Genomic DNA, 12,400 nt, shown 5'->3' with positions numbered 1-12,400 from the left:
TTGAGATAATACAAGAAAATATAAACGCGAAAAACAAGACAACAGATTTACGTGGTGCACCAATAAATTGGCTACGTCCACGGGAAGAGAGGGAGCAGTTTTATTATGGAGAGGCAAAAACAGAATTACAGAATAGGGTTTCAATTGCGTCACCGGTCCACTATGTAGACAATTGTTTATTATTACACGCATGTTTCAGTAAACTTACCACAAGTGTAGCATCAAATTTACCCGCGCATAATCTAGTTTACCAAGAGTTAGTTGACGAATACTTCAATCCTATTTAATCTCTTGATGCTTTCGTAAAAACATTGTTATTACTACTAATAACCAAGTAAAAAACTAACTAAATATATTACTACTAATAACCAAGTAAAAACTAACTAAAAATATAAAAACTAACTACAAATATATACGGACTACTCATTTTTTTTCTTTTTCTTCTGCTGCAACTTGCTCTTCATTTTCTCGACCCTCTCCGCTATGGAGCTGTAATACATGCGACATCTCTCAGTTGCCGCGCTGTTATATATGTGGCATCGGACCCTTGCTCGCTGCCCCAAGTCCTTAATTCTGTCTTCATATTTCACATATACAACCGGTACAGTCAGTCCCATCACAATACCTGCATTACCAGGTATATACACATATATAGTATAGTACTAAAACATCAGTAGGTAAATAAATTACTTACTAGTTAATCATATAAGTAGTATTGTAATTACCAATGTAGAGAAGCGTAAGTAAATCTAAGTAACTTCCCACAACAGAAAGCAATCCCAAAGAAGCTACAGTCCCAGCAAAGACGAACCACTCTCTCTTGGTACTCACGTTAAACAGAAACCTCAGGCTATTCTCAACTGATTCACGAAATTTGATTCCTGCTTCCACAACTGATTCATCGCTTATGTACATCCTTGACATGTCCAGGGGCTCTCTGCAAAAATGTATCACCACATTATTAGCTGATGTTCATATAAGAGGCAAAAAACAGTCTTCTCGATTCATTCAACTGCATTGGAGAATAAAAATGATAAGAGACTCTCTTTGGGAATGTTAACATAGCGCTAAGGCCTAATGATGCCTTAGTTTCACAATGACAGATGATACTGAAAATACAGCACTGCACTTCGCCCCTGAACAAATGTCACAAAATCATATTTCATCCCATCAACAGAATTTGCCGCAATCACCTATACAGACGAATGATCTACACCCATTAGCTAATCGAGGTAAAGTTGTGTTTGTTAGTTCGTTAGGTTGGGAAGTCGGATTAATATTTGATGTACTGTTCATTCTTCATTTATTCTCTGTAACTGTTCATACGGTGTGTTACCACAAACTATTGATTTCTCTCTTTGTCTCTTAGATCTCTCATATATCTCGAATAGAAAGTTCTTATATTCTTCATTCATCAAATGTGTATGGAAATTCGATCCTAACAGTGTTAGTTCAATAATTTTAATATGGTAAAACAATTTTTTGACTTTACTTATGTTTGTTTAGAGTGGGTGAGTTTGTCATTTTATTTTTGTTACCAAAGAGTAGTAGTATTGCAGTCCTATTAATTTGTATCATAGCGAACCGAACAAACCAAGTCGTCTTGAATTCGATCCCCTTGGATATGAGTTCACCTTCGTTAGAAAAGGCTTTAAAACTCCCATGTTGGACACCAGATGAAAAACCAAAAAATAAATTATCATGGAGAAAAAAGTTTAACTTGCTACCAACTCCACATAACATACAGCATTTATGCTAAAGAGAGAAAATAAAGAAAGCTTACTTCCCCAAGAGCATATGTATGTTGCCCCATAAAAAGGTGGAAACGATGAGGAACATGGCGATCCATGAAAACAGCGTTATAAAGGTCAATCCATAGACTTCAAGTGCCAGCCATATCGCTGTAGCTGCTAATAGCGCAGCAACAGTAAAACTCTTCCTCTTCCATAAAATTACATCTCTGAGTATATCTGAAAATATATAAATATGTAACAATTCATCTTAAGGTGAAGGCAACAAGACTAGCAGTGAAGGACAAATGTCGGAGGCAGGCTTTAGTATATGTTTTCGGCGTAGTAACTTTGGCCCCGAAACATAAATATGCTGCGCGACAATTCATTAAATAGGTTCAAAAATTGAATTCAGAACCTAACTTATCATTGATGCTTCTTTGTCCAAGAATCCAGAAATTATTAAGTTATATTAGGATTTAGTTACATAAAATGCTAATTAAAGCTTAATAAAAAGAGATTTAGTTGAAATCTCACATTAAAATACCAATTTTACACAGGAAATATGAAGTGATGGGACTATAAACCTGTACTAGTTTTGCCAACATTTACATCAGGTGTTGGAGAGTCTGTTGAAGTGTGCAGGTTGGATTCTGCAAAGAAATGATTAAAAAGAAGAAGAGATTAGACAAAAAGGCACAATTAAAAGAATTAGGAAATCTGTGGAATTATTAACCTGAATCTGAATGGTTTTCAAGTTGAGGAGTTGGAGAATCTGTTGAAGTAGTAGTCTGCTGCTGCATACTGAAGGCTGGATTCACCAAAGCAAATTGTTGTTGGAAAAATGTGAAGGTTGATTTTTAAAGAGTCGGGGGAATGGAGATAAACACATAACAGATGGCGCTCAAGTGAAGGAAACGTGGAGGGCATGCAGGGATTGTTATCTCAAAGGGCTGCTTCTAAGCAAAAACCATGCGCGTGCGCCCATTATAAGTCGCAAGAACGGCCTCTCGCTGCTATATTAGAAATGTTGTTTTTAAAAAAATAAACGAGGTATCTTTTAGTCTATATTATCTAAAATTGTTGTCTTAATATGAGTTGTGGTATATTTTATCTTTAGTTTCGAAGTTTTGGGGTAGAGTGTTTTCTATTTAAAAATTCTATTGAGAGTATTATTCTTGATTGGATCATGTAAAATATAATTTAAATTTAATCAGAGTTTTAATATAAATTTCAGAAATTAATTAAAAAAAAAACAATAGTACTGTGCCTTTTTTAAAAAAATTCATGGTTAAAAGTTTTAAGAGATCTTGTTAGAGATATTTAATGAAACTATTTACTATTTTATATTATTTATGAAAATAATTTGGAATTAATTAAAAGGGTAACATTAAAAGGTAATCTTTTAATTTTATCTTTAAATTCTTAACGATACGCCAATAATATACTTAATACTCCAATAATTTACTTAACAAGGGATAGATGGAGTAATTTTTAGTGTGGAGACGTCATGACATGTTTCTATACGAAAAATTATATATAATAGCAAATTATTTAATTAAAATTAAATTTTATAAACAGAATTTGATTTAATTGTATCTCATAGTAGAATGTCGTTATTTTCCCATCTCTCCTGGTATATCTCTTTCGTCTCTCTCGCTTTTATACAAACACAAATTATATAATGTGTTTGTATAAAGCGAGAGAATTTATTTATACAGATATTTTTGTTCCTTTCTCTCGGACCTCGCTCATCACTCTTCCAGATTTCACTCGCCCCCTCCCACTTTATACAAATACAAATATGTATACTTGTATAAAGCGAGAGAAAATTGTATATACAAATACAAATACATATATTTTCATTCTATACGCTTATGATCATACAAATACGATCTTTTTCGGTGTAATTTTCTTTTGTCTTTCTCTCTTTCTCGCTTTATATAAACACGAATTATACAATTGATTTTTTGTATAAGTATACTAAAATTTATATAATTACTTTCTTTTATATATATTTATATTTGATATAAATTTACAAATATAATTTTTATATATATTTAATAGATGTGAAAGTTACTCTTGAATGTATGATTATTCTTCGATTACAAACTTTAAAACTGGCTATTCTTGAACCTTACCATATGTCATGCAAGGATATTCTGGGCCAGATAAAAGGCCCAGTCCGTAACACAAATGGTTTTCCAACTCCTAAAGGCTGAGATCCCAAAGCTGCGTCAAGATGTTTTAAAAATATATAATTACGTGTGATTTGCTAGAGTTTGGAATAATATTCTTCAGTGGTACAATGCAAAATTCCACAACCCCAAGTGGAAAACGTCGATGACCTTCCAATTGCAACTTTTAAAAAATACGGAGTATCCAACTTGCTCTGATCGTACTTATTAATCCTTTTGTTTTTTGGGAATTCAAAAATTAACAACTTTAACGTAAAGGAGCAATAAAATTGAAAGATGTCATTTTTTATCTTCCATTTGTACGCAAAATCTTTTGTAATTTGATACATTCGTGTCTAAAAAACGAAGAGGTATATTACATGTACATACCTAATAATGAGGAATTACATCGATTTGTTGATACATAAAATGGAGTCGGTCCGACATTAAAAAAGTTATTACAAATAAATTATAGTAATGAAACTGTACGTGAAATATTATAAATTACGAAAACTATCAATATTATGAGATAAAATTTAAGAGATCTCTAATCGATTATTATTCCTTAAAACACAATCTTCAACTTAAAAACATTATGTAAGGAAGAGGAAAAGGCACCGCGGCTTCCTTCCTTTTACCGTGATTTTTTTGTTTTTTTTTTCTCCTTTGTTTTTGTTTCATTTTTTTTAGGGAAAATTGTATATAATAGCAAATTACTAATTCAAATTAAATGCTATAAAAATATTTTGATTTGATTATACCCTATAGCAAACTACAGCTATTTTCGCCACTCTCCTTGGTGGAATCTCGCTCTCCGCTCTCATTTGGTGGCAGTCTCGCTCGCCTTTCTCGCTTTTTATACAAACACAAATGTATAAAATGCGTTTGTATTTGTATAAAGCGAGAGGAAATTGTATGAATACATATATTTTCGTTCCCCTCTCTCCTCTCTCTCAGATCTCGCTAGCCACTCTCCCTAATTTCGCTCGCCACCCTCGCCTCTCTCACTTATACAAACAGAAACGAAATGTATAAATTGTAAACCTGTTTGTATAAAGCAAGAGAAAATTGTATATACACACGTAAATATATATATTTTCGTCCTATACACTTATAATTATCCAATAAAAATACTCCCCTGCCAAATTTCTTTTGCCTTTCTCTCTTTCTCGTTTTATACAAATTCAAATTGTATATAATTTCTCTCTTTCTCGTTTTATACAATTCGATCAATTGTATATTCCCTGTCCAGGTCTCTTTTGCCTTTCTCTCTTTCTCATTTTATATAAATTCAAACTGTATATAGTCGTCCTATACACTTATGATTATACAATGCAAATCTTTTCATGCCCAAGTTTCTTTTGTCTTTCTTTCTTTCTCGTTTTATACAGTTTATTGCATATAATTTCTGTCTTTCTCGTTTTATACAATTCGTTTTAATTGTATATGTATAGCGAATTATACATATATATGTTTGTTATGCAACACAATTATGCAAACTTTATTGTAGCATACAAATATGAATTTTATGTTTGCTATATGTAAAAGTTGTCATTTTATTTATTATAATATTTGACGCATTAAAAATAATTATTAACATAATTATTGTAGTATGTTACTCTTATTAATATATTTTGTACTTCGATTACATTTTATATGTCATCTCCTTAATTTCTATAAGTAGCTGAATCATTATACTTGTTAGTATTTTATAAAATTTATGTATAAATTACTATATTTGGCATATTATACCCTTGATAAAACAGTTAATTAATTTTGAAAATGTATTCACCAATATTATAAAATTGACTTCAAAAGCCATTGAATAAGGATGGAAAAGTAAAGTTTCATTATTTCTTAATGCAAGTGTAAAATAATAAGAGTAAAAGAGTAAAATTTTATGATTTTTTAATGTAAATATAAAGTAAAAAGATATTATAAATGAGACCGAAGGAGTACTAGAGAAAAGATATTAAAGAACTAATTATATACTCTTATTCAATTGTCCACTTTAGAAATGACACACACATTAAGATAGCAATAATTAGCATAATGAAGTTATAATTTTACCCTTATTAATTATGGTTTCAAAAATAATGAATTAAAACTTGAAAATTTTCAAAAAATTTAAATGAGGGTATAATAGAATTTTTTTAGTCCTTTCTTGATTTGTAAATAGGGACAACTAAAAGAGAAAATATGGACAAGTAAATAGGAACAGATGGAGTTAAAAAACAATCTGTATAAAAGTTCTTGTTAATTGATTATACCAATATTTTTTAATTACCGAGCATAATTTTAATTTCTATTTATCGTACGATCATTTATTTTATCAACAAATACATAATTCGCATTCAAATTATGTTGTATGATCATTTATTCTATTAAAAAACACGTACTCAGCATTTAAAAATTATGTCGTATGATCATTTATTCTATCAACGAATGCGTACATTCAAATTATGTTGTATGATCATTTATTCTATTAAAAAACACGTACTCAACATTTAAAAATTATGTCGTATGATCATTTATTCTATCAATGAATGCGTACTTCACATTTAAATTGTTATATTTCTCGTGAGAGCGTAAGAGAACAAGTTACCAGCCTATGAAATCATATGCTACCTAATTCAACCAAGAATTACTAATTAATGATCTGATCTGCTGATTTATTAATTTAACTCATTTCAATCTAATAAATTTTAGATCGATCAAAATAATTTGAAAAATATTATTAAAATATTTTTAAATATATATTTTTTTAAAAAAATTTATAATTGTGATAATTTTTTTTAAATAAAAAAATAAAATAAAATTAAAATTTAGTAATAATTAAACAGAGATATTAACATAGTTTTAAACTTATTTCAATTTAACTTATTTTGATTCGCTCAAATTCAATTATATCCACTAATTTGACACTTATGGGAATGATTTGAAAGATTCAAAACCAAAAATAGGCTTATCTATCATATGCAATTGTTAGTAGAATAATATATATCTCTAATCCCAAATTAAGCTCGCTCTTTAAGATAATGCTCCTTGCGTTTTAATAGAAACGGGTTCAATTAATTATTTATTTAGTTGAAGAAGTTGACAACTTCTCATATAAAAATGAGACCTATATATACTTAATTTAGATTCCATAATTAGATAATGAAAATAATGGTTAGATACAATTATTTTTCAATTTTAAGTGGACATTTTTTAATACTTAATTAGAAAGTACCAAGATACTCGACAGATAGAAACTGTAGTATTTTACTTGGATCATAATCCTCAGACAGTTCATTATTACTAGTAATATGGGAGGACATTAATTGCTTTGACTTTATTAATATGCCAAGAGGCAGGAGTCCCTTTGAAATCATTGTAAATTCGACAATTATTTATTACTTATAAAATTTACTGTCTAAATATCATGAAATTAAATAAATTCTGACCAATATTCACTTTTCTTATCGAGAACTATGTCTATATAAAATGGTAAGATGTTTTTTTTTTTTCTGAAAATAGTTCACCTAAAACTGTAAGATGCATGATGACAGATTTTTAAATTTAGCGTTAATTTAGAGAAGCAGAAATTTATTAGTCACAAGAAAAATTATGAAAAATGAAAAGAAGCTATTTGGATTCTCAATTCTCATTTATGACCATGCAATATACATGTGAAATCTGACATCGATTCTCTTCGAAATAACAACTGACTATACATTTTTAATTTTTTAAAATATTCAGACGCACCAAAGGAACAACGACAAAAAAAAAATAGTAATAAAAGAATATTTTCTTTTAAAAACAAAAATAAAAATTGCCGCTGTAAATTAATAGCAAGTTGGATTGGTTTTAAATAATTTCATATGGCTCACGTCCTTGTATTCAAATCTCACAACAATAAACAGTACCAATTAAACTCAACCTCTAGCTACTATCTTTTATTTATGAACTTCACATAGTAAAAGGCAAAATAAAAAGAAGTAGATGCATTTATATTTAAATTTTATACATACATGACTAACGAAATGAAAATATTTTAATATCATTAGGTAGCTTATAAAATAGTTTCCGATAAATCTTAGTATTTAATCATATATAAATATCCAAGATAGACATTAATTGACAAAAATGATATCATGAAATACGTAAATCTCTACAATAATTTTAATTAGTAAAATGATGCTCCTAATTACTAGCTAGTCCCATCACATAGTCAAAAGTTAAAAAAGGTAAAGCGAACCACCAAACAATTTTTTTATATATTAAAATCTTACTAACTTAAATTCACGCTAAAATGCTCTTTAACAAAAATAAATTTGTACCCATAAAATTTAAAAATAATAGAGAAGTACTTATTATTCCGTCACAATATTATTGATAGTTAAGCTTATCATTTTTAAGTGATAAAATAAAGGTGTGAATTTATAGAAATTAACTGTGATAAATGTTTGTAACAAATTTTAAACATATGGAAAATAAATAAATCATACAAATAAAATATGAAGAAACATGATTTTATTCATCAAGATTGTGAATACAAGCTGTTCGTCCCTTAATTCTACTCTCTAAGATGATTTATTCATGATTCGAGAGTCATTAGTGGCGTATTTCTACTATGATGATTTATATTTGACCTCTTTATATGAATAATTCATCAATTTGTGGAGTATTCGAGATCTTAATCTCTCTGTGGATTTTTCGAGATGCCTCTTAAGGGAATTTAGTACCTTATATATATGCATAAACTAGGGTTAAAGGGTTGAATAGCCTTCAAAAATCTTATCTGAATTGAACATAATTTATAGAATCTCAACTCGAATTGAACACATCTTGTAGAGTCTCACGAAATTTTAATGTGAGGTGAGGAAGCGTAGAAATTTTAAACATTTTCTAAAAAATGATTGAGTCGGTCTAAATTTTTGACCGGATGGACGGCGAGATTTATGGGGAATTTTAACTTTCAAACTTTTTATTTTTTTGCCATTTTTTACAATTTTTCCAGTGCTGTTTACAACTAGCGAAAAAAAAAGAGTGAATCCAAAGTAATTGGAAAAATGGTAATAATTAGCAATAATAACGCGGAATCGCGTGAAGTGCGCCGTGTATGAAAGTTGTCATCAACTATATAGGCACACCCAGTGGAGCTCTTTTTTGGCAACCCTTTCTCAATACTACTCTAATTTATGTCTAATCCTCACTAGATCTATCATACAGTTCTTCATTCATTCTTTCTATTTTTACAACTATTTCTTTAAGCATTGCTCCAATGGGGAATGTTGCACTTTTTCATTTGATTTGTGGAATTTTCATTTTTTGGAGTGTTTCTCTGGTGAAAGCAGAGGATACTTATAAATATTTCACATGGACTGCTACTTATGGAACTCTTTATCCTCTTGGTGTTCCTCAACAGGTTGTTATTTATTGTTTTATTCGTAATTTTGTACTGCTAACTGGTATTGTTGATCAAGAAGTTGAATTTCTGATGAGTTTTGAACTTATAGGTGATCCTCATTAATGGTCAATTTCCTGGTCCAAGACTTGACCTTGTTACAAATGACAATGTAATTCTCAATCTGATTAATAAGTTGGATGAACCTCTTCTGTTGACATGGTGAGTATTTTTTCGAATATGTTCCCAAAATATATGTTTTATATAATGCAGCTCTTTTGCTTGAATTTGGTCTAGACATTATTTCATAAATCTTATTGTTAGCAGTACTGAACAAGGCTTTATAGTTAGCAGTACTGAACAAGGCGAGATCGAAAGAGATTCTATGAGCTGAGGGATATATTGTTTTTACTGTCTCATTTACACTCTGGGAATCAACATAGGATTCATTGAACTAGAGGATAAAGAAGTGATTTTTCTGTTGCTTTTATTGTCATAGAAAAGTTGGAACTGTAGACTTACATGTCTGTCCTGTATAGGAATGGAATCAAACAAAGAAAGAATTCTTGGCAAGATGGAGTTTTGGGAACAAACTGTCCCATTCCTATAAATTCAAATTACACTTACAAGTTCCAAACAAAAGACCAGATTGGAAGTTACACATATTTCCCTTCAACTCAATTGCATAGAGCTGTTGGAGGTTTCGGAGCACTTAACGTGTATGCGAGATCTGTAATCCCAGTTCCATATGCTAAACCTGCTGGAGATTTCAGTTTACTTATTGGTGATTGGTACAAGAGCAGTCATAAGGTGAGCCTCTTGCCTGACTGTTATAGAAAAGTCTGACTGTAGAAGAGTTCATTGTTCAATTTTGTTGATGTTCTTGGTGTACTTGCAGGTATTGAGGCAAATATTGGACTCAGGGAGGTCTCTTCCTTACCCAAATGACCTCCTAATAAATGGACAGAAGCAGTCTACCTTCAGTGGTGATCAAGGTCATTCTCAAAATTTATCGAAATAATCTGATCTGGTCTTTAATTTACTGAATTGAAACTAATCCTCAAACAGAATAACTCATTAACACCGCCTATCTTATCATCTTCAGGAAAGACATATATGTTCAGGATTTCAAATGTAGGCTTGAAAAATTCCATTAACTTCAGAATTCAGGGCCATAAGATGAGGGTTGTCGAGATTGAAGGATCCCACGTCTTGCAGAACTTCTATGATTCTCTTGATGTCCATGTTGGTCAATCTATGTCTGTCCTTGTCACATTAGATCAGCCTCCAAAGGACTACTATATTGTTGCTTCTACAAGGTTCTCCAGGATAAGTTTTACTGCCACTTCAGTTCTCCACTACACTAACTCTCAGACACCCGTTTCTGGACCCGTGCCACCTGCTCCAACTGGACAAATGCATTGGTCGATGTTGCAAGCCAGAACATTTAGGTACCTTTTATCCACAAGAAGTCTCAGTGGATTCCTTGCACTACTACATTATTGAACTACACTTCAGTTATTTATAGATTTCAAGAATAGTTGATAACTAGAATTGTTTATAGTTTTCCATGGCCTAATCATCGTTTTCTCTGAATTGAAGGTGGAATCTGACATCAAATGCAGCTAGGCCAAATCCTCAGGGTTCATTCCATTATGGAAAAATTACAATATCAAGGACTTTTGTTATGGCTAATTCAGCACCTCTTATCAATGGAAAGCTGAGATATGCTGTCAATAGTGTGTCTTATGTTAATCCTGATACTCCACTTAAGCTTGCTGATCACTTCAACATCCCCGGAGTGTTCAACTTGAACTCCATTCAAGCTTATCCCTCTGGTGGTTCGCCTAACTTAGGCACAGCTGTATTTCCAACTTCTCACCATGATTTCATCGAAATTGTTTTCCAAAACGATGAGGCCACCATGCAATCCTGGCATCTTGATGGCTATGATTTCTGGGTTGTAGGGTATGTGTCATAACACTTCAAACATTTCCATTCCTCCTTGTTATATAACAGGGGAAATTCGTTCTAATCCTCACCTCTATTGCTATCAATCTGCAGTTTTGGATCTGGCAAATGGACACAAGCAAGTAGAAATAAGTACAATCTTGTTGATGCTCTGACTAGACATACTACACAGGTAAATGCAACAATTTCACCAATTCACCAACTATGTTAAAAAAGATTTGCACAATCGTATCCCTTAAGGACATTGATTGGAAATATGGCACAAATGGTAACTTAACATACTATAACACGTTAAACTACACTGATCATGTAGAAATGTCTTTATACTAACGTGTATATAACTCAATGATAAATCATTCTAAGCGCGACATGAAATGGTTCTTGCAGGTATATCCCAAATCTTGGACTGCGATATTGGTGTCCTTGGACAACCAAGGAATGTGGAATTTGAGATCAGCTATGTGGGATAGACAATATCTTGGACAACAAGTGTACCTCAGAGTGTACGACCCAACCCCAAGTCTAGCTAATGAATATGACATACCAACTAATGCTCTTCTTTGTGGCAAAGCTGCTGGTAGACATACTTAATTTGATGAGTTTTATACATAGGCTTTTGTTTTTTACTGGTCATGAGAGGTTGACTAGCAGAGATTGCGGCAAAACAGAACACTTGGCCGCTTATGTTGTAATCACATACCTTTGTATTTTATTTTTTTAGTTGTTGGCCACACTAGTTTTTTGAAATGCAGCTAATACAAAGTTCATTGTACTTAAAAATTCCTAGTTCTAAATATAGCAAACAATTGTGATCAAAATTACTGCGCATACTTGGAACCTTATTTTACCTTTATCCACACTTGGCCTTCCATCTTAAAAATTACAATAATTTTGATTAACATTTTAGGAAAAAGGGTTTGAATAATACTTAAATTTTGATCGACATTATTGTTACAATATCAAAACTTTATAGAGGACCTTTTACCCTCTTGAACTATTTAAATTTAGATATATTTCGGACCTTCTTCCCAACATTTTAAGATATATTTTCTCATCATATTGATATGCAAAAAAATTACAATTATCTAAATTTTTTGTTTCAAACATCGAATTAATATAATTTAATTTAAAAA

At 31.1% G+C, this 12,400-nt stretch overlaps 2 protein-coding genes across 2 annotated transcripts; one reads left to right on the top strand and one right to left on the bottom strand.

Moving 5' to 3' along the window:
• Positions 1 to 261: 261 nt before the first annotated feature.
• LOC101252036 (reticulon-like protein B13) lies at positions 262 to 2,618 on the bottom strand. The gene is made up of 5 exons (XM_004232009.4): positions 2,467 to 2,618; positions 2,318 to 2,383; positions 1,784 to 1,970; positions 726 to 937; positions 262 to 625 (listed from the first exon to the last, which is right to left on the bottom strand). Exons 1-5 carry the CDS (start codon positions 2,531 to 2,533, stop codon positions 420 to 422), a joined length of 738 nt encoding a protein of 245 aa, XP_004232057.1. The 5' UTR covers positions 2,534 to 2,618; the 3' UTR covers positions 262 to 419.
• Positions 2,619 to 8,878: 6,260 nt separating this feature from the next.
• LOC101252344 (L-ascorbate oxidase homolog) lies at positions 8,879 to 12,085 on the top strand. The gene is made up of 8 exons (XM_004232010.5): positions 8,879 to 9,317; positions 9,409 to 9,518; positions 9,836 to 10,106; positions 10,195 to 10,291; positions 10,402 to 10,747; positions 10,899 to 11,264; positions 11,361 to 11,439; positions 11,655 to 12,085. The coding sequence occupies exons 1-8, from the start codon at positions 9,174 to 9,176 to the stop codon at positions 11,856 to 11,858; spliced, it is 1,617 nt and encodes a 538-aa protein (XP_004232058.1). The 5' UTR covers positions 8,879 to 9,173; the 3' UTR covers positions 11,859 to 12,085.
• The last annotated feature ends 315 nt before the right edge of the window (positions 12,086 to 12,400 follow it).

The sequence above is a fragment of the Solanum lycopersicum genome, chromosome 2 (genome assembly GCF_036512215.1).
Source record: "Solanum lycopersicum chromosome 2, SLM_r2.1".
Lineage (NCBI taxonomy): Eukaryota > Viridiplantae > Streptophyta > Magnoliopsida > Solanales > Solanaceae > Solanum > Solanum lycopersicum.
Note: the sequence above shows the minus strand (reverse complement) of the source record. Positions and strands in the feature narration are given on the sequence as shown.